The following is a 22,199-nucleotide window of genomic DNA, read 5'->3' on the forward strand; positions in this document are numbered from 1 at the left end:
CTTTTACCTGTGGAGAGAGGTCTATAAATGTTGATGATCTCTCCCTCTCTCAAAGCCATACCTGTTAATCTACCTCTCTCATAGCCATACCTGTTGATCTCTCTCCTACAGATCTCTCTCTGGCACTCTCTCTCTCTCTCTCTTTGCTCAGCTGAGCTGAAACTCAACACGGCTATAACCAGTTACCTGTTTGGGCGGTTGGCCATCCTTCTGCAGACATCTAAACGTGGTCTACACGACTGTGGTGGGATATCAAAATCACGCTACCATTCCATATCCATGCCAGCGGAGAGATCAGTTGGTGGACGTGCTTCAGACGGAGCGGTTTGGCCCCGGTGCGAACGTGTATAAAATATATCTCTATCTATCGGTCTGTGTGTGCGCTTCAATCGCTCTCTCTCTCTCTTGCCCTGTGTGTCTCTCTCGCTCTCTCTCTGGGTCTATAAACGTGGCCAGATAACAGATAACCTTTTGCCGGTTTGGTGCTAATCTTCAGTTCAAGTGATATTTCGTTGGATATTTTCACCGATTTATGCTAATCTTTTGCGGCTTTCTTATTGAACAAACAAAAAACACAAGTGAAATGGTCAGAAGGGGAGGGGGAAACAGCAACATCGATGGACAGAAAAAACATTCCATTTAAAATACCGAAAACAAGTTTTCTCTCTTTCTCGCCATGCTATCTACCTCTCTTTCACTCAACGATCTTCCCCTCTCCTTCTCTACGATCTCTCCCTCTCTTTCTCTGTTTCTCTGTTTCTTTCCCCTCTTATTTGCTTTTGTTGTTTGCCTTTTTGCCATTTCTACATACAAGGAGTGAGAGTGAAATGTGAAATGTCAGTGCAAATAGCAGCACACACACACAGACCAGACCCCCCTCCGACCCAAGCAATAACCCCAATAACTTTTACAATGACATCATTTGTTTAAACAGCAACAACAAAACTATAACAAATAGCAATAGATATGGTAGCAGTGGTAGCTGTGTCTTAGAACCCGCCTTCTGTCTAATTGCCTTTGAGGCTTGAAACTTGGCCAAAAAGGCACTGGAGTGCATTCTGCGGCTTGCAGCCGTTTTCCCAGTTGCTGGCTGCTGCTGGAAAACCGGTTCAAATATTTTCGCTATTGCAATTTGGGTCTAAAGTTTTTTTTTTTGTTTAAAGCCAATTGCATGAGCATAGTTTCCTCGGCAATTTGCTGGCTTTTGTCTATCTTAGGGTTTCTTGGGTTATTTGCCTAGGTTTCTGTGGCCTTTTTGCACAGTTTTTTTTTTTGGTTGAAGTTGGTGAGAAACAAATATTATGGCCACAAATTAAAGATATTTATGGGTTTGCCCTTGCCTTACCATTGTTTCGAGAGCTGTAAATCCATCTTAAAAATGTTAAATAGGGTTAAATATTCTCAGGTCATCCATCAACTACAGTTTTCGAGAGACTTGTGGTATATGCTTGAATGGAAAGAAAGGTTTCACCTTCTTCAACGCACAAAAGACTTGGAACACAAACCTGCTTGAGGGATTGGATAGTTGTGAGGCGTTGCAGAAGATTTTTTAACTATCACTTTATTCAATGATGACTAAACTTAAAATTCCCTTAAAAAATAAACCACAGCTTTGCATTCATAAAACTCAATTCCAAGAGACTTTAAGCAAATATTTGCAATAATCATTAATTACATTGTAATGGTTGACAAATGATTAAATGCACAGTTCCTTTGAAGTATAAGTCATAGCATTTGCTTAGCAAACAGTTCAGGAAAACTGAAGTATCACTAAAAAGAAATTTCGCAAAGTTCCCCCCATTGGACAAGTGGAATATTTTTGCAACTTTCCAAGTGAGATTAAACCAAATGTGAGCGCCCAACAAATCACCCATCAAATTGACTGACAAAATGTAGCACTTGACATCACACAAAAAGCATTATTTAACCCGACTTTCAAACGGAAATGACAGCATTTTGGGGAGTTACCAAACCAACAGAAACCGCTACAAAATAAATATCGTGTAACGCAAAAACCGCGAAAAAAAAAAACCGAAAATATAAAACAAAAGCAAGCCCAAACAAAAAACCGCAATGAGTGCCCTAAAGTTAATGATTGAGACCTTTAACCAACAAAAAGTTGATATATAATACTTATTGCAAATTTCATTTTTTATAGAAAATCATTATAAATTAACAATAAAAATATAAACAAGTGCAAACGTGTGAGAAAAATAAAAGTTGAAAAATGCAAACGTGTAGAAGAAGAAAAGCCGGAGGAGATACGGCCACGATCTCGTGGCGACGACTGTGTTTGGCCAGTCTCTTGGGATTATTGCTGCTTGGCATTCAAATTGAGCATGCGGCGTCTGCGCCTGCAGGCGAGGAAGATGCAGCAACGACCATGCCACCACCACTACCACCTATGGATGCCACAACAACAGAATCTACAACAGTCTCCTCTACCGCGGCAGAAACAACAATTGGCGTAGAACAAAGCAGCATCGGCAGCACCAGCACCAGCACCAGCAGTACCACTGAGGAAGCGGATAGTTCAACGACTTCAAGCACTACAGAAACGTCCAACAAATTGAATGCGGCCGAAGCTGGTGAGTTATACGAAAGCCAAAAGCCATGAAAATTATAGATGCCGGCAAGACGCAACGATGGCGATGACGTTGTCTAGGCCCCCAGATCGTTTGCCAGACACTTTAATCTCACCTTACCTGGGCTCTGGGAGCTCACTCTCAGAGACTCTCTGGGCCATAATCAAATTTCATTCTCTGAGCCACCAATTAACGGCCAGGCCTCCTCACATCGTGAGCCAGTGCGTGTCTTGGGTGTGCTGTTGCCGCCCTGCCCTGCCCTGCCCTGCCACCAATTTAGTTTCGATCTGTAAGACATTTCTCCATAATTATTTCGGATTCGCTTAAATGGAGCGAACCAAAAGAAATTTTCGTGGCTTTTGGGATTAATCATTGGTAGAATATATTTGTATTTGTGGCCACAACAAGTTGTTTCCTGTTGAATTACTTAGTTAATTGTGCGGCATATCAAAGGGAAATTTTTGAAAAAATCTGAACATCTTTTGACCGCAAGCTAAAAGGCAGAGACTTCCAGTTTGTTGAAGCCTGAAATGGGAAAGTATCATAATAATAATTTAAGTATTTCTTGAGAGAGAAAATGAACTTTTAATGTGAGTCTATAACCGAAGGCAACATTCCAACACGTATTACATCTTCAGAAGTATAACTTTTCTCTGGTTAATCAATCATTCAAAGAATATTTTAGATATTAGAAAATATGAATAGGCAATGGAGGGAAAACATGCATAACTTTAGACCCAAGAAAAACCAGCATATAAATATTTGTAGCCAAAGAAACTGAACAAAACGAAGATTTAAATTAATTTATAAACTAAGAAAAATTATACAAAAATTGATTAGAGGATAAAATTGATTTCTAATGAAGCATTCCCACACGTTTTGAGATAATCTTTTGAGACAAGAACTTTTCCAGATCAAAAGTGAAAGGCTCCATTCGTCTGAGTACTCATATATCTTCTAAACCAATCAAGTTTTTCTTATACAGAAAAGGAGGTTACCAGTTTAATTGTTTCGGTTCTTTGGGGCCATCATGTTATAATTAGCTTGAGTGTAGTTTTTTGTCGGTTTAATGTCAGATGCACATCAAAAGCGTCACGTTGAGAACGACATGGCTCATAAAAAAACTTCAATTTGTTGTACTTTTCCTTTGTGGTTTTAGGTTTTCTTACTTCTCATCTTGTTGGTCCATTGATGACTCGATAAAATGGGGCCCAGGGTTGGCCCACACACAGATATCAGATCTGTTTCAGCTTAGAAAAGTGGAAACACTCGATGGGTTTTGGGACCTTCACAAGTCGCCCTAAATGCCAAGAGAATAGTTAATAAGGTTTTGGGCTAGAGCTCCACAAATTACTCAATTTATATGCAAATTAGGGAATTGCAATGATTCATGATCTTAACCTACGTGCAGCCGAAAAATTCGTTTGTTTTAGCCTCACGGATTTTTGGGAGTGGAATGTCTGTATCGCGGGGGCTAATTATAAAAAGATGTACCACGAAAAGTTAACAAGAAAAATATATTCAGCAATTAGTCATTTGGTTTTTGGGTTGAAACACCCACAAACTATGCAAAAGACACACCACACCTGCTGATCAGCCTCGGGAATCCATTGATGTGTTCCCCCTTGCCGAAGAGAGTGGCTTCATTAATTAGTCAGAAAGTGGGCAGTCAACCATCAGATTAAGGTCTTACGTTATGTAAATATATATCTAAAAATACGAGCATTTACGTATTTACGAATCAATTAATGGGCAAGACTTTGGACAGTTGCAAAACGGGTTTGTGCTTTAGTTGCAGCCACTGGAGGCAAGTCTTTAAATGGGGCTTTGAAGTGTCAATGGATCAAGCAATTATATGTATAAATTGAAATATATATTCTATATATAAAAGCTGTCTGTCCGAATGATTCATCAACGAACAGCCCAAGCGGATATGCAATCCAGAAATCTCCATTTTGGGAGAGCCCACTTTGAACTTCAAATAGCTCCTGCCTAGAAGTTTAAGCTATAAATTTATTCATAAATAAAATCTATAAAATTGTATTGAATATTTTTCAATATTTTCCAATAAAATTGCTACTTGTTTGTTCGTGGATTTTCCCCCAGTTAGTGTAAACAAAAGCTATTAGCGATGCTTTTTCACTGTTTGACAGACAGCCAACCAGTTTGTGCAAAAAAAAAAACCCAAAGCCGAAACCAGAGGCCAGTAAATTGTTTGCTAACTAAGGAAAATCGACGCAAACACGAGACCGACCGACCGATCGACTTTAATGAGTTGGAAAATTGCAGAGCATGGTGGCTGGCGTACTTGAAAGTCGAGTACATAAATCATTTATGTTAATTTTTCCACTGTGCGGTTATTCCCAATTGATCACTGAGTGCAAAAATTATGGCCTTCCATTGAAAAATTCCTATTGAGCAATTTTCAATGCGTTGGCAATGCAAGTCAGGGCCCTGCACTCGATACGGTGTTGCCAAAAATATACACAAGCAAGGTCCCTCTCTTGCACAATATACTTGTATATTTATATAAAAAACACGAGTCTGAACGACCTCAATTACCAGATTTACTTTCTTCAAGGGAAAATCTTCAGCTTGGCAGAAAAAACAGAAATAATCATAAATTACAAAAAAAAAAAAAAAACGAAAAGTGCTGAGTGACCTGCTATTATGTGGACCTGTTGATTGTTTATTATTTTTACAAATCATAGCAGAGTGAAATTTACATATTTGCGGCACGATAGTCGTGAATTTCGAGAGAGGATGTTAGGATGGAGTCAACATTTAAACGAAAACATCAAGTTTTGCATGAATGAAATATGCCCCAAGTCGCCCATGGAGACGATGCCTCTTCAAGTTTGTTGCCTCAGTCTTTTGTTTGTGCACGGACTCCCATGGGAGTTCTCCATCTTTCTGTTGATTTTTTGTGTGTTGTTTTTTTATGTTTGTTTTCTGTCTGCGTCACTGAGAAATTCTGCAGAAAAAGCCAGGCAGGCAGGCAGACAAGACTTTTGTTTTCGTCGGAGTTTTCAAGGATACAAGTTTTGTTGTCAGAGTGCAGAGTGTGAGAAATATGCCAGAGATATACATATATACTCTGTAGAGGGTGTGGCCCCAGAGTTCGGTGCGTGTCTCGCGGTACCTTTCGCTTTGCTGGGGTTCATGCTCGATTAGCTGGCAAAATTTTTGTCTGGCGACCCGCTATAATGAACCGATAAGTAAAAGTAGCTTAAAAAGAAAAGACTTTTCAACAAGCCACACACAACCAAAGTCTTTCCAAATGTGTGGAGTGACAGATACAACACCAACACCGAAAACTGTTGTTAATTGTTGGCCGTTACTATTATTATTATAACCATTATTATTATGGCGTTGTACTCCACACACAGCATCGTTAGAGAGGGAGTTAGAGATGCGTGAAAGTGCAGACAGAGCAAACAATTAACATTTTGGCCATAAATATGGCTTACAGATACTTCGAACTTTAGTGTCAAAACCAAAACAAAAAAAAGTAAACTTTCGGTGGGTTTTCCATGACACATGGATTGGCTTTGGCCTTGGCTTTGTGGGCTTTCTCCGAGACATCAAACTCTCCAAATTCGAATAGAACCAAACGGCTTACACAAGTGAAAACCTGCCCCGGCGGCAGCCCGGCCTCAATCTTAATCTCATTCCTATTTGTGTCAGGGGCGCCAATCAAAATACATAAATAAGCAAAGTAAAACTAAGTATAATTGTAACTCGTTTGAAATATGCATTAGGCAATGGCATCAATTCCACTTAGAGCACACACGTATCATGCAATTCCTCCACCACTTCTCTAGCCTCTAGCTCTCGCGGGGTCTAGACATGCGTCTTGGCTGTCTTGCATTTTTTTGAATTAGATAATTTTTCATATATATATATAAAGCAAATTTTTCTCATACGAGTGGGAAAAATGTAGCACAGAAAGCCAATGTGCGGCTAATTAATGCATTTTAATTGCACATACTTCTGTGGCTTAGTGTGTGCGGTGTGTGTGTGTATACTGCTGCAATTAAGTGTGTCATTGAACGGTGCAGATACAAAGATACAGATACTGAGGAGTCGGAAAGAGAACGCTGGCAGGAAGTGCCGCCAGGCTTCAACTGGGTGAAAGATAATAAAGAATGAACATTAATTTAATTATATGCTATGAATATTTTTCTACTGTTACTGCTACTGAATGGGAGGAAATATCTGTTATATAATGATAGGGTAAAAGGATTGAGGAATCGGAAGGAAATCGTTTTAGTTTATGTCTACGCATTCAAAGAACTTTTAAACCAATTCGATTCGGATTCTGATGGTTTATCGGGGAGTCTTTATTCGTGCTATTTCTTGGTTGGTTTAGGTGTTAAATGGTTCATATTTATACTGAATCGGGGCATGGTCTTAGTGTTTTAAGGGGCCAATTTCTATGGATGTATATCTTGATATGAATAGGAAAGAAGAGGTGGTATTGAGAGTAAGTTTTGCTTGGCTAGAACCGGTAAAAGAGGAAGTTTTTGAAATACTTCGATTACGATACTTTACTGAAAGTTTCCTTCATGCTTTTGCTCATCTCTACTACTCTTAGCTTTTGCATACCTTAGCCCACTGATAGCCCCTATTTCGCTACACACACCATTCCCTTTATCCCCCATGAATGTTATTTCCAACTCATTTGATGTTTTGTGAGTTTCGCTTGCCTGTGCCATTCAATTGACCTTCAATCTCCAAACGCACTTGCCACTTGCCACCACAAAAGTTACAGAGCTAGTCGGCAAAACCTCTCACATGGCTAACTCCAATTCCAAATCCAATTCGATTTCATGGCCGGCCAAACAACTCGCGTTCACTTGGGTAAAGACTCTCCGTGTGTCTGTGGGGTGTCATTCCATTGAGATCAGATACAACAGACACTCGCTACTACTCGGCACAATATTTATACAAAAGTTAAGGGGCTTAGTGTTTAGTTGTTCATATTTCTGCCAGAGGTCTTTGTCTTGGCTTTAACAGTACTCCACTCCAACTACTAAATGGACAATGACACGAGCCTCGTCGTCGCAGCATTTGAAACGTGTTTTTTTTTTCTTTTGCCGTCATAGCATTGGATACGATCCGCCCTCCCATAGATACGTACTACTCCCTCTGCAGTCCCCCCACCATTTTGCACCAGGTCAAACTGCATTTTTGTTGTTTGTCAGATGCACATGAACTTTCGAGTTGAAAAAGGTCAAATGCTGTGTTATGTTGGGAAATAATTTTGCTTTGAGTTGTCTTCCCCTTTTCGCTGGGTTCGGGGTTTGGTGTCTGTGGGTTTTAATGGTGTCTGTCGAGTGGAATTCTACCCTATCAGAAATACCTGAATGACTGACCGCTGGGCATTTATACGTGTGTTCTCTCGTCTGCCCTGCCTTTCCACTGAGCACTCTTTTGCTGTCATTAGCCAGATAGAAAGGCCGATAAAATGCCTCGCATTTGGGTTAGACGCGTAGTCGGTTAACTGCAATTGAGATACAAATTTATGATAGAGTACTGTGTACTTAGTAGATTTTTTTCGGATTCTTTTGTTGTAAAAGAAAACGGGGTTTCAATGTATTTCAAAAGTGTAAATGATCTAGCATTTAGCTGTAGATTGATGGCTCCATAAAAGTAATTTTGGATCTAAGAACAACAATGATACCTTTAAGATTTCCTTCCTCAATTAAAACATCAACCTCTTCGGTAACTCCATTCACTCTCTCATCACATCTGAACCATTTCCAACATTCATTATTGAAATTTAACACTTGGTTTCACAAATTTCCATACTCGGACTTCTTCGTGTGTGTATGGATTATCATCTTCATGGACAAAAGCCATCACAATGAAATTTCATTAACATCAGCACGAAATTTCTAAAGCAAATACAATAGAAAAAAACCTCCAAACTCGGGTTTTAATTAAACCAAAAAAAGATAATCAAAATTAACACCCAAGAGGGGCAAAAACAGAAACAACTGAAACTGCAGGCAACAGCCAAAAACATCCAAATTGCGTAATCAATTTCGAATTTGTTTATAATTCGAAGTCAAAACCGGACCCACAGCTGCATAATACAATTCGGATATATATATATATGTATGTATATATATTATGGATTCATGACACACTCTGAGGCATGACCGTTACAGTGACCAAAAAAAAAATGGTCAGACCTTTCCCCCCAGTCCCCATTTTTACCCTTTTCCGATCGGTGGAGCCGCTCCGTTTTGTTGACACTTTTTGCGCGTTACAAAACGCGGCCAATAGAGTGAGGAATGGGTGGGATGGTGGGGAGGGAGTGGTGACGCTTTGAGGAGTGGGGCATGGGGAATGCTCATTAGGCAAGTTTCATTATGAAGCTCTGCTTCCGGTTGGCTGCGTCGAAGCCCCAGAGCCCAAACATAAAAAAATCTATAGATACGGAAATTGGGGGAAAAAAGAATACAAGTGTTTTTGTAGGGGCACCGATAATGAACCGTTTAAGAATGTTTATAAATGGAATATTATGCCTGTTTTATGCATAAAAGAAACTGAAAGAATGACTGAAAACTTTAGAATTTGACAAAAGTTTAACCACAATGAGGAATACTGGCTTAAAATTTAGGATTAGCCATCAATCCTTTCCATTCTCTTTAGAGAATATCGAAACCAAAATCAGGTTGTAAGGAATCAAGAGGGTAGAGTTTTCAAAGCGGTTCTTCATTCTCTGCTCACTTTTGCAGCTGCTCAATTGACCAAGAAACCCTTATTCTCTACGTACACTTTGGGCCATCATCAACTGTAGATCAAGACCATCCACAACAACAGAACAGCAACTATCCCACCTAACAAAGACATCCGGTTTGCATTGCAACGCTTCATGGCAGCTTGTCAATTCTAAGCACATCACTTATGTATACTCGTAGCAGGCCCCAAACTCCCCCTCTATCTGTATCCAAGGAGGGTACCTCCTCCCACTCCTTTCGACGATCATTTGTTTGCTTGTGTGAGCCGCAGAACGTGCGGCGACTTAGAAAAACCGCAAATGAGTGTTGCTTTGCACTAGCGGACAGGCATTTTTGCATTTTTCTGCATAAGTGGTTTGGTCTTGTGGCTGTTGTTGGTTGCTGGTGGCTGGCATTCATTGTCGTATGCATATGAACATATATATATCATAATCAAGACTGGCTGACCGGCTTAGCTTTGAGTCATAAACTATGCTAAACCAAAAACCCATTTTGCATGGCCAACAGGGAGGACAAAACGTATAAAAGATACAGAAACTCAAGTTCGTTGTCTGAGTCTTTTGTACGGCAGATGCAGAAGGCAGCACAGCACAGCACAGCACAGCACAGAAAAAGAGACTTGCATAACGGAAAGACCACCAAACAAGTCCTCCATCTATGCGGAATACATAAGGGATGTACACACATACATAAAATATATATTCTATAGATACATATGTATATACTATATGTACAAAATAAATTGAAGATGCCTTGGCTGGCTTTAACGAGTGCCGAGTGAAAAATGAAAATCAATGACAGTAAAAGACAAATTGTGCGCCAAGTAAAAACAGACAAAACAAAAGGAGAGCCAGCGATCCAGCCGCCAGAACTCCGAACAGTTGGCGTATTATAAACGGCTAACCGTGACAACAGACCCCAACCGAACAGAACAGTCAACAGAACAACCAAGAGCTGCAATAGCAACAGATCCCAAGCTGGAGCTGGAGTTGGAGTTGGAGTTGTAGCTGGAGCTGGAGCTATGGCTGGAGGCTGCCACAAAGGCAAAGGCAACAGCAACAGCAGCAGCATAACGAACTGAAATTCAAGGTTCATGTCAGTAACCCTAAGAGTTCTGGTCTCTCTCTCTCTCTCCATTTGACACAACAATAAAAGCAACAGCTAAAACATAAAACACACACATAAAGATCTGTTCTGTCTATATATTCGTATTGTGGAAGTCGGCTAGGGTCTCTTTCTCCTACTCTTTTCTCTCCCTCTCTCTCTCTCTCTCTCTCTCTCTGTGGGCTAACGAACTGTTCGGTAGTTCTTATACGTTTTTATACCCTAACTTATTATTGGGGGGGAATAAGTTGACCTTTATTTTGGGTTTGGGAACAGGAGTGTGACTCATTCTCCAATTACCATAACTTTTGGAAGGAAATTTGGAGCTCTAATCTTTGGTAGAATATTTTGTAGGAATTCCAATAGTATAGAAATAAACGTATAAAAGTTATACCCATTGAAGGCTGGGTTTTTTACATCTTTTAGGAAAATTGTTATTAAAAAGTCCCTATATTTATCCCCATTCCATTCACATGCTCTAAATCCCCTTTGTGGCCAATAAATCTTACTTTTTCATTCAATTTCCTCATCTCTAGAACCCTCTTTTAGGGCATTCCCCATTCGTTCTATGTAACTTCTCGACTCTTAGCTTTTTTAGCGCTAAATTGGCGTCCGTTGCATGCTGGCTCCGGACTCTGTCTTTCAGTCCGACTCTGACTCTGACTGACTGCCTCCAAGCGTATATTTTGTACCTTTTTCTTATTGGAGCGACGACAACTGGGGTCTAGGGACCGCTTTAATGCTTATTACCACGCATGCATGACAGTCCCAGTCGCCAGTCGCTAGTCGCCGTTCTCTCCCCCATCCACCTACACTCCAGGGCCCCTCTAGAGCCTGTCTAGGCGTAGGACTTGACTGGATAAATGCCGTCCCCCATGGGGTAGCATTTCGTACAGCGAGAGAGAGAGAGAGAGAGATCGTCAGCGGGTGTTTTCCTGTCCCCTCTTCAGAAAAGAAAGAAAAGTACGTCCATGAGTCAGCGGAGTAAACGTATGGTATATATGGTATATGATGGAAAGGGTTATTTACTTTTCCATTCGACTGCAGTCCACAATGATGGGGTGTGCACATTTTGATGAAAATTGCAGGCAGCAAACCATTTTGAGTTATTAGTGAAAATGGTCGGGAAATTCAGGAAATTCTTAGAGCTATTTAAGATCCATCAAACATAATTATGTCCATATATCAGGAATATTGATTGATTTAATAAAGGAAAATTATGAATAGAACTTTGATGGATGGCTCCCCATTAATTTAGATTTGAAAACCCTTTCAGAAGTATCCAAAAAGTGCTACAATTATCGCTGATGTTCAAGTTCAAGTTCCAATTAATGAATTAACTATTTAATTGAATGTTTTTCTGGTCAGAAACAATCTTAATTCTCTGCAGAAGCCATGGGCAAGACAAGTGTTTTTGGGGCCTCCACTAAGGTCATCATTTATTTATGACATGAATGCCCGAATATAAATGTAATTATATAAGAAAAGATGAAGGAAAAAAGCCCAAAGAACAACATCTTTGGCAGGCCCCAAAACATCGTCTCCGAAGCGCTTCAAAAGTCAAAGAAAAAACAAAAGAACAAAAACCAAAGAGAAACAAGAATTATATCATAAAAGATGTGGCTGGGCTGATATTTTGGTTTGGGGCTTGTCCCTCCACTGGGTCTTCCAAGAATGGTCGACCATCCGATGATTCAGCAGGCAACAGGCAGCAGGCAGACGGAGCTTAATGAATACCTTGCAGATTTTGAGGAATTGATGCTGCTTGAAAGATGCTTGGGGTTCGGTTCGTTGTGTGGCAAAAAAAAAAAAAAGCGAGAACCGCGAGACGAGAATTGAGAACTGAAAACAGAAATTACCTTTCAATGATGGCATGGCCAATGCGGAATTGCGGATGATGTGGTTGTTGTTCCTCAAGATGATGATGATAATGATGATGATGGTACGCGTGAGATATTTCCAATACGATTTGCCATATTTCCGCTAGAGTTGCGCAAGAAAAGTTCTGTTTTTTCTCCATTCAGTTACCGTAAATGTGGGACAAAGTCTTAAGAGTTTATTTACCCCATTCGAGGATGAGTCAGTATTGATAGGAAGGGAATATTTATAGACGGATGCCTAAGGAGAAGAGGCGTGGTGATGGTTCCAGTAAGAAGAATGCCAAGGGAGTTCGAGGGAACTGAGATCTTTTTATGTAATCCCAATCTTTCCTTTTCCTTTGAAGATTCTAATGTTATTCCTTTCGTTTTTTCCCAGATGGGACCACAACATCGCTTCCACCTAGCAACAGCAGCAGCTCCCTGCCCACAGCTGCCGGAGACACAATGAGTAGTTCTTCTGTGAGTTCTACCAGCATTGAACCCATCACCTCGACAGAGCCCACAACAACGCCGCGACAGGAGAGTGATGGACCCGAACAGCACTTGATCTTCTCGCACACGGAGGCGGATCAGACCCACATCCAGCACATACCCCTGAGGGATGAGCACGCGGAGAATAGTGGAGCTGATGCCACCACCGAGGCACTGAAGGATCCACGAGAAGATCAGCTGCTCAATCAAATATCCAATGAGAACGATGATGTGGTCAAGGATCTGAATAATTTCCGACATCCGGCGACGCTGATCACGGCGAGCAACAGCAACAGCAACAGCGAGGAGAGCAGTGACTCCTCAGTGAATCCCAATGAAAATGAAAGTGAAAAGACAGAGGAAACAACAACAACCAGTACAACAACAACAACAACGACAACGACAGAGGCAACACAGCAGATCGAGCGCGAAGAGGATCCCTATCATGTGCATATACTGTCCGAGAATCATGATCGCCTGGCCGAACACGAAGATTATCAAATGCTGTCGACCAGCACCGAGGAGTCCTCGTCGTCGTCAGAGCCATCTATAACAACTACAACCACAGAGAGTGGCTCTGATGCAGGTATTATTGTCAGTCTGGAGAACAAGGCGACTGCCGAGCCATCCACATCCACATCCACATCCACTGAGGGTACGACGACTACAACTACAACCACATCTCGAGCACGCGCCATGCATATGAATGAGGAGCCAGAAATCGAAGCGGCGGCTGCCACCACAATCATGCCACCAGACAACGAATCGTCGTCGGGTCCAGTGATTAACATTGTTGAAGGACAACACATGAAACAGGAGGAGGAGTCGCAGTCGGAGTCGGAATCGGAGAGCAGCAGCAGCAGTACAGCCACCAGCACAACGCCAGCCACAACCACCACAGAGGAGCCATCGCCATTTGTGGCCTTTGCCGGCGAGGGACGGTCAGCGGGTGGTGCCGGCGATGATGATGTGGAGGAGCTCTTCCTGCATCGCAATGCCACAACACATGAGCAGCTCATGGATCTGAGTGATGTCAGCATGGATGAGGATCCCAAGGAGAGTAGCAGTAGCTCCAGTACCAGTACCAGTACCAGTACTTCTTCCACAACCACAACATCAACATCGACGACCACTGTTCAACCGGAAACGGAAATGCCCAAAATAGTAGAAATCACCGCCAGCGGGGATACGATGCAACGTGAATGTTTGGCCAACAGCAAGAGCTACAAGGTTAGTATGCAAAGAAAATAAAATATAGAAGTTTGATCCCGTAGAGAAAGCGCAAACGCCTCCATCATCATTCCTTTTCGTCTGGCAGCCAGCCCACTTCCTGGCACGCAACTCCAATTGGAGCTTGTCGTCACCCTGGAGATTGCATAATGGCCAACAAGTTTTTGGGTCCACTGCCGCTCATAATGAAACCGGTCAGAGCACTGGGCCTTATATTCCAGACTCAGTCTCACTCTCAATCCCCAATGCAGCTGCTGCTGCTCCTGCTGCACTCCAAAAAAAACACCATATTTTCGGTGAGCCGCTGTCGCTGTTCGACCAAGCAGCAATTATGCAAAATATTTGCGCACCTTAAAAATCAAAAGAGAGAAAAATGTAGAAACAAATTTCAAGAAAAAAACAAAAAAAAAAAAACGTGCAAAGAAAATTCCAGTAAATTGCTGGGTTGTGATTGATGTTGACATCGCCTTTGTGGTTTTGGCCAAAGGCGGGAGATACAAACGGCAGTACGAGATCCGAGAGGGAGATACAAACGGCAATGCGAGATCCGAGAGGGAGATACAATTCCAAAACACTCTCAAATGAAAATTCCATCCCATTTCAAGTCCAGGAATCCAATCAATAGTTCCAGCAACGTGTAAATTGTTAGCATTTCAGATAAATCACTAGATAAATGATTTGCATTAGAACTATTTGGTTAAACAATGCATACAGTTGTATGGCTCTATCTTTCATCTAAAATAATTCATCTAATTAACAGCCAACGAGCATTTTCAATCATTTCCAACACGCCTTTGTGCGTCTGTCCAACTGTGACGTGTTCATCAAACATTGCACTCGGCCCCCGAGAGGCACGGAATGGCTTCCAATCATGAACGCTACTCATGGCTTACATCGGTTGTAGATATATACCGTACACATATATAGTGCAGTTGGTGCAATGAATGCCTGCAGCTGGGGAATGAGGCACTACTGACCAAAGCCCAACCCACTTTTCTGGGATGGAGCCTGCGTTTGGGCCTGAAGCCTGAGCCTGAGTCTGAGTCTGAGTCTGGAGTGTTGATTTTGCTTTAATTAAACGAGCGTTTGGCTTTTCTTTTTCAAGTACCCTAATCAATAGAGGGGTATTGGCAAATTGTAAGGCATTTTGAGTTTCAATAATTGAAAGTTTGTCTCTGAAAAAGAGATCTTGTCGAAAGTGGAATACTTTTTTCATTGATAAATAAGAAATGTCTGTTGTACTTAGTAGCACTTATAATTTCCATAAAAAGAGTATTCCCTTTTCGGTATTACCCTCCCTCCCTCCTTATTTTATTCAATTTTTTTCTTAATCTTTTAAATTGTTTGTGTTGTCGTTTTCATAATCGAGTTTGCGGTTCGCGTTCGATATGAAATAATTTTTGCTTTCACTTTTAATGAATTGTTGCCGATAGACGGTCCTCCTCCACCTCCCTCACTCCACCCTCGTCCCCATCAGATATTTCTTATAAATTGCCATCGATTGTCGGACACGTGCAACATGCCAAGCCGCATGCCGCAAATGTTTTTCAAGTGAGCAGCCAAATAGCAAAGAAAAATATATATGTATTAATAAAGTAAATTGCACAGCTTAGCTGATATTTTAGCTTGGTTTTCCAGTAGTTTAATGTGGCAAAGGGGGCGTTTTTATGGGCCGCCCGAGGCCTCAAAAGTTCACAAGAATTGTGCTCATTAGCCCACCATAAAACCAGGGGGCAGTGGCAGGTGGCAGGGGCACGAACCATAAAAAGCTTTGGGCGTGAATTTGTGCACCTGAGAGCCATATAAATGGCTGAGAGAACAGCATAGAACCCTAGTCCCCGACGTTTAATTAAAAGAACAAACGACTGCCCAAAGTGCTTTCTCGCTAAAACAAAAGACTCGAGACACGAACTTTTGTGTCTACGCGTGCGTGCGTTGGCTGAAGTATATGACATATTTGGTTATTGGAGCACTCCATACAGAGAGCAGGAAATTTCAGCTCATGATTGCCTTGAGTCAACAGCCGCATGATTGATGATCATCCACTCCAAAACATCAGCGTTTGCCTTATGCCACAAATTGACGTAATTTCTGTGCAAATAGCTTTCACAGAGTACACAAAAATTGGCAGCAAAATGTCTTTGCGGATACGAAAAGAGCGAGAACTGGCACAGTAGGTCGATCTTCCGTCATTTCCCTAAATAAATGATGATAGAACTTTTGCACTTTTGCCATTGAAGACAGGGAAAGTGGTGGGAAATGTTTTAGAACGGATATCAGGAAAAAACTTGATTAGGTTTTGATTGAATGGGTGAAGGGAAATATTGGGAATCATTTTAAAGCCATTGGATACCCAAAGAGATGCTCTATTGATGGGAATATTTATCCCTATACACATGTTATTTATATTCTAAATAAATGCCACATTTTCCAGCATGGCGATACCATGGAGAGGGAATGCGATGAGCGTTGCACTTGCAACCGCGGCGACTGGATGTGTGAGCCACGTTGCAAGGGCTTGAGCTATCCCCGTGGCAGCCAGCGCAGCATGGCCAATCCCAACTGCAGAGAGCGTGTGGTGGAGGAGGATGAGTGCTGTCGGATGATGGAATGCAATGAACCTTTGCTAGAGCCCACTGTGGCCATATCCGAGCAGGGGGCAGCACCAGCAACGGCAGCAGCAGCAGTGGAAGAGGAAGCCACTACCATTTCCAGCACCGATGATGAAGGTGAGTTTTCCATTAATCATTAGAAAACGACTTTGAGGAAGATGAAGCAGATGTAGTAGCTTTTGTTATGGCTTTATTTGTGGCTTTTACATGTCGATCCTTTTGGCCAAAGCTTTTTAACATGCTGTGTTCTCTATGCCATTCCATAAACGTGCCTCATGCCCCAACACACAACACATACACAAAAACACTCGCCGCACACTCTCGACTCGACTGCATTCCTCCCATTGCATTGCACCCACATAGCCACGCCCAAGCCGAAGAATGATTGCCATTACATGGGAGGCGTCTATAAGTTCCGCGAACGCCTGGAGATCGCCTGCGATCAGATCTGCCACTGTGCCGAGGGTGGAGTGATGGACTGCCGTCCACGGTGTCCGGAGAGGAATCACACGCGGGCCGACAAGTGTGTGTATGTGAAGGATCCCAAGGATGTGTGCTGCCAGCTGGAGCTGTGCGATGTCACCCTGGATGATCACGAGCAGCCGCAGTCCCCGCCCCAGAACAGTGTGAACGAGGACTCGGAGGAGGAGCACCACCAACAGGAACATCTCTATGGGTTGCAGGAACAGGCCAGAGATGCGGGAGGCGCCACGTCTGGCTGCACCTTCAAGGGCTCCCAGTACGAGGTGGGACAGCAGTTCCGCGATGGCTGCGAACAGTTGTGCATCTGCAATGAGCAGGGGATCCACTGCGCCAAGGTGGAGTGCCCCTCGAACTTCGGATTGGACGTGCAGGATCCGCACTGCATCCGCTGGGAGCCGGTGCCCGCAGACTTCAAGCCTATTCCCCCGAACTGCTGTCCGGAGAGCATGCGATGTGTGGACAATGGCACCTGCACCTACAAGGGATTGCAGTTCGATAACTGGGCTCCGATTCCAGCGAATCTTTCAGGTAAAGTCCATACATCCAATCATTCCCTTCATATAGTCGCCTCATGCCACCCTTTGGATCTCCGCTTAGGTTGTGATCAGCATTGTTATTGCGAGAATGGGCGTGTGGAGTGCCGTCCGGCGTGTCCGCCAGTGCTGGCATTGCCGTCCGCGGACCTGCCCTGCCATCCGGCCCAGGCACGCCTCCTTCCGATACCCGATGACGAGTGCTGCAAGCAATGGAGCTGTGCACCGCTGGTGCCAAAGATCGGGGCTGCCGGGCAGGAGGAATCCCCCGAAGAATCGTCAACGCAATCCACTCCGATTTCCAATGGTAAATAGATTTTGCATGACTTGAGATTAATCCTTTCCTGTTTTTGGGGAACTGCATGCAATATAGAAGTTTTTAAGAAACGTTTTTCCCACTTCCATGTCATTCGTTTGAGCTTTTTTCATTTGAAAATCATTTTCAATTCGTTTTTATTGGAAATTAATTAACTTTTTTGCGCTTTTAGTTTGCTGCCTAACTTGTTTTTCTTTCTGCTGCCTCTCACAATTCTGTGTTTGCATTTGAAAGCTATTTAATTTCGTTTTTACTTTACTTTTTTTCATCAATTATAAATATATTCACGCTATGCATTTTGTAAATAATCAAACAACATTCAACATGCAACAAAATAACAGAAACTACAACGACAGCGACGACCACGACAAGTACAACAACCACTGGCAAAATGCCGCCCCAGAAGAAGCCCTCATCTCCAGGTGCCTTCTATCCCACATTGGACGGCAAGCCACCAAAGTCCACTGGAGGAGGCCTGGGCATCTTTGAGAAGACAGAGAAAAATCATGAGAAGGGCCATGAAAAAGGACACAAGAAGGTGCAACACCAGCAGCAGCAGCAACAGGAGCAGGAGCAACAGCAGCATCAGCAACAGCAGCACCAGAACGATGTCATCTTCGATGATCGTGAGGGACAGTTGCAGCAGAATGGCGGCTTTGTGCCCTTCCAATTCGGTCACCAGCATCCGCACCAGCAGCACCTAGGACCCTTTGGATTCTACAATCCTGTGAAGCCTGTCTATGAGGACTACAATCCCTATGAGCCGTACGACATTAATCCCAACGGAACGCCCCAAGGCAAGGCACCACCAGTGCCGACTAGTCAATCGGATCTGTTTAATATACTGGGAGCAGAACAGCCAGGACATCAGGGGCATCCCAATCATAATGGACATCCCGCGCAGACCCAAAAGGATAATCACAATCTGCCCTCCCAAGTTAGAATCGAACAGATTCTCCAGCATTTGCAGCAGACCGTACCAGGCGGCCCACCGTCCCAACAGCAGCAGCAGAATCCCCAACAGCAGCAGCAGCAGAATCCCGGACATTATGTGCCCATTGTGCACAGCGGATTGCCGCCACCGCCGCCAGCACATGGCATAGCCATTGTCGATGGCCAGCCCGTGGCATATGAGAGCTATCCGGTGATACCAGGCCTGGGAGTGCCGCCACCACCAATCCATCAGCAGCAGCAGCAACAGCAGCAACAGAAGCAACAGCCACTGCAACAGCAGGCCACAATCCTGCCCAGCTCCAGCACTACTTCAGGATTGTCCACCCAAGCCAGTGAGCATAGTCTGCACCAGAATCAGGAGACGCTAACGAAGCAGCAGCAGCAGCAATCCAATCCAGGTTGAACCAACAAATTATTCTATAGCTACCCAACACTCTTAGATCTCTACAACAGCCACAACAGAACACTGCGACAGGGTTTTTACTGTACTAACTGCCGACCCACACACAAACACAAGCTACTCTTCACACAGATACAAAAGCATCTACACATTCATATAGATCCATCCATCATTGTCATGCTTTTTACGCTAATCCGAAATTTGAGCGATTTTCCAAACAAAATCCGTTAATTATTTTTTGGGGCAAACAAAATACTAATCTCTAAAAATTAATTAGTCGCTGAAAACTAACCAAAACTTCATATATTTCCCCAAAAAGGCAATAGCAAACTGCAGCCAGACATCGAAGTTCATACTCTGGAGGCTCTGGATGCACGAACCATTCACATTGTTTTCACTGTACCCGAGGTCTATGTGAATCTCCATGGACGCATCGAACTGCGCTACACGAATGGACCTAGTAATGACACCTCGACCTGGGAGCAACAGATCTTTGCACCGCCAGAGGATCTCCTGGCCACCTCGCAGATGGAGTTCGACTTGAACTATCTAGAGCCCAATTCCCTATACAAAGTAAAGATCACACTGATCCTCAGGGATCTCAACTCCCAACCGTCGAGCACTGTGCATGTGGTAAAGCTACCAGCGGAGAGGACCATCACACCACCTCCGCCGTTCACCGACTACAGGCCGGACTTCCAGGACATCTTCAAGACCGTGGAGGATGCAGAGTTGAATGTCAGCGAAACGAATGCCACATGGCTGCAGTTGACATGGAAGAAGCTCGGCGACGAGCAGATGGAGTATGTGGATGGAGTGCAGCTGCGCTACAAGGAGCTCACGGGCATGATCTACTCCTCATCCCCACTGATACACCGCACCCTCACCAGCTACACCATCCAGAACTTGCAGCCGGATACGGGCTACGAGATCGGTCTCTACTACATTCCTCTGCCCGGCCATGGGGCTGAGCTGCGTGCCGGACACATGATCAAGGTGCGCACAGCGCCCAAGATCGATGTGTATGGCTTCGATGTGACTGTGAATGTCACCAAGGTGAAGACCCAGAGCGTGGAGATCTCCTGGAATGGTGTGCCCTATCCGGAGGATAAATTCGTGCACATCTATCGCGCCATCTACCAGAGCGATGCTGGGAAGGAGGACTCGAGCGTGTTCAAGGTGGCCAAGCGGGACAGCACCACAGGCACTCTCATTATGGACCTCAAGCCGGGCACCAAGTACCGCCTTTGGCTGGAGATGTATCTGACGAATGGCAATACCAAGAAGAGCAATGTGGTTAACTTTATCACGAAGCCAGGAGGACCGGCCACGCCAGGAAAAACAGGTAAGAGTCGAGTAAGAATATCTCTAAGAAGAGTTTTGATAGGAATCTTAAATGGATTATCATTTCCTTTTCAAGTCTTGCAATTTTTTGAAAGGATATATTTGGGGTTTAAGATATTTGGTAAACCAAAAAAAGCCTTGGCTCTGTCGTAGTTTTAGATCTAAGAACCCTAATCACTTCTCACATTAATCCCTATCTTTCATTATTACAGGAAAACTACTCACAGCAGGCACAGATCAACCTGTGGGTGACTATTACGGTCCCCTGGTTGTGGTCTCTGTGATCGCCGCCTTGGCCATTATGTCCACGCTGGCCCTGCTCCTCATCATCACCCGGAGGCGAGTCCATCAAACGGCGTCCATTACACCTCCACGCAAGAGCGATGCGGCCTATGACAATCCCTCATACAAAGTGGAGATCCAACAGGAGACTATGAGTGAGTAGAAGAAGATAAAATCTATTCAATCAATACGAATTTGTAATAAAAAGTACTTAAATCCCCTCCTTCCAGATCTGTAACTCACGAATCTGCCAAAAACACTTAGTTCTAAAACAGATTCTTGTAAATATTTAAAGAAAAAACGAAAGGAAGGATGGAAAAACTAAGGAAAAGTAATGGAAAAACTCAAACTCAGTGTCAGTAAAAATTATGTAATCAAAAAAAACGATGGAAAGAAAATAATTTTCTTAAGCCGGCGCAAGATCAGTAAAAAATTGTCCCAAATGTGGAATTCGGCCGCCATGTTGTACGTAGTGTTTAAGTAATCTACACAATTTTTTGTTAAACAATTTGTGACTTGTGTATATAGAGAGAGAGTGAGACAAGCAAGGAGGATACCCTATGGAAGAACTAATTGATCAAAAACTCCACACAACAAAAAACCCCGGGCACATTGATTCTTCTAGCGATTTCAAGATGCATACGAGTTTAGTTAGTTTAACTTGTAAATTTTAGCTTTACACCTATCGTAATTTAAAGGCGCCTCATCATCCGTGGAGCATAAATCAAATCAACAACTAAAGGAAGACAGCCACAAAAGCGATGATGCGTTTTTCAATTAACAGTCCATAAATATTTAAAAGTAGCTCGTAAAAACACGTAAAGAGATATGCATATACTCGTATGTATGTATGAATAAATAAAGAAAAAATTATAAAAACTATTAAAATAAATGCGAGTGTTTTTGTTTTAAGAACTAACAAATTATTAGAACGGAATAAAATAGCCAAAGGTAGCATTTAAAAGTAAGTATTACTTATCCGTTCACCTCCAAAAAAGTTACATTTGTCGGGGATTTATTACAAAAATATATTTTAATTTTTTATTAATATAATTTAGACGTGTGTTTCTTCCTGACTTTTATGACCTTTCTAGACATTTATACAACTTTAACTTTAAGCTTTATGGATGACTTTCGCCCATTTCTTGGTTTTTCATTTCACATTCAATTTCCACATTTCGTTTTTCCATAATTTCGTTTATTTTCTTTTTGCTTACAGCACCAACAATATTAATATCGTATATCTATGTATA

General features: G+C 42.7%; 1 protein-coding gene across 5 annotated transcripts; it reads left to right on the top strand.

Moving 5' to 3' along the window:
* Positions 1-269: 269 nt before the first annotated feature.
* On the top strand, positions 270-21,828 carry sas (stranded at second). Of its 5 annotated transcripts, none has more exons than XM_015182700.2 (10): positions 270-370; positions 2,159-2,588; positions 12,698-14,022; positions 16,457-16,751; positions 16,998-17,645; positions 17,715-17,957; positions 18,308-19,318; positions 19,640-20,665; positions 20,877-21,101; positions 21,155-21,828. In XM_015182700.2, the coding sequence occupies exons 2-10, from the start codon at positions 2,228-2,230 to the stop codon at positions 21,208-21,210; spliced, it is 5,190 nt and encodes a 1,729-aa protein (XP_015038186.2). In that variant the 5' UTR covers positions 270-370; positions 2,159-2,227; the 3' UTR covers positions 21,211-21,828. The 5 variants fall into 5 exon arrangements, 4 of the variants coding, with proteins under 4 accessions (XP_015038186.2, XP_003736861.3, XP_015038187.2 ...); XR_004468470.1 differs by lacking the exon at positions 270-370 and having other exon boundaries at positions 2,228-2,588; positions 21,155-21,411; positions 21,475-21,828; XM_003736813.3 differs by lacking the exon at positions 18,308-19,318 and having other exon boundaries at positions 271-370.
* The last annotated feature ends 371 nt before the right edge of the window (positions 21,829-22,199 follow it).

This window comes from Drosophila pseudoobscura, chromosome 2, assembly GCF_009870125.1.
Source record: "Drosophila pseudoobscura strain MV-25-SWS-2005 chromosome 2, UCI_Dpse_MV25, whole genome shotgun sequence".
Lineage (NCBI taxonomy): Eukaryota > Metazoa > Arthropoda > Insecta > Diptera > Drosophilidae > Drosophila > Drosophila pseudoobscura.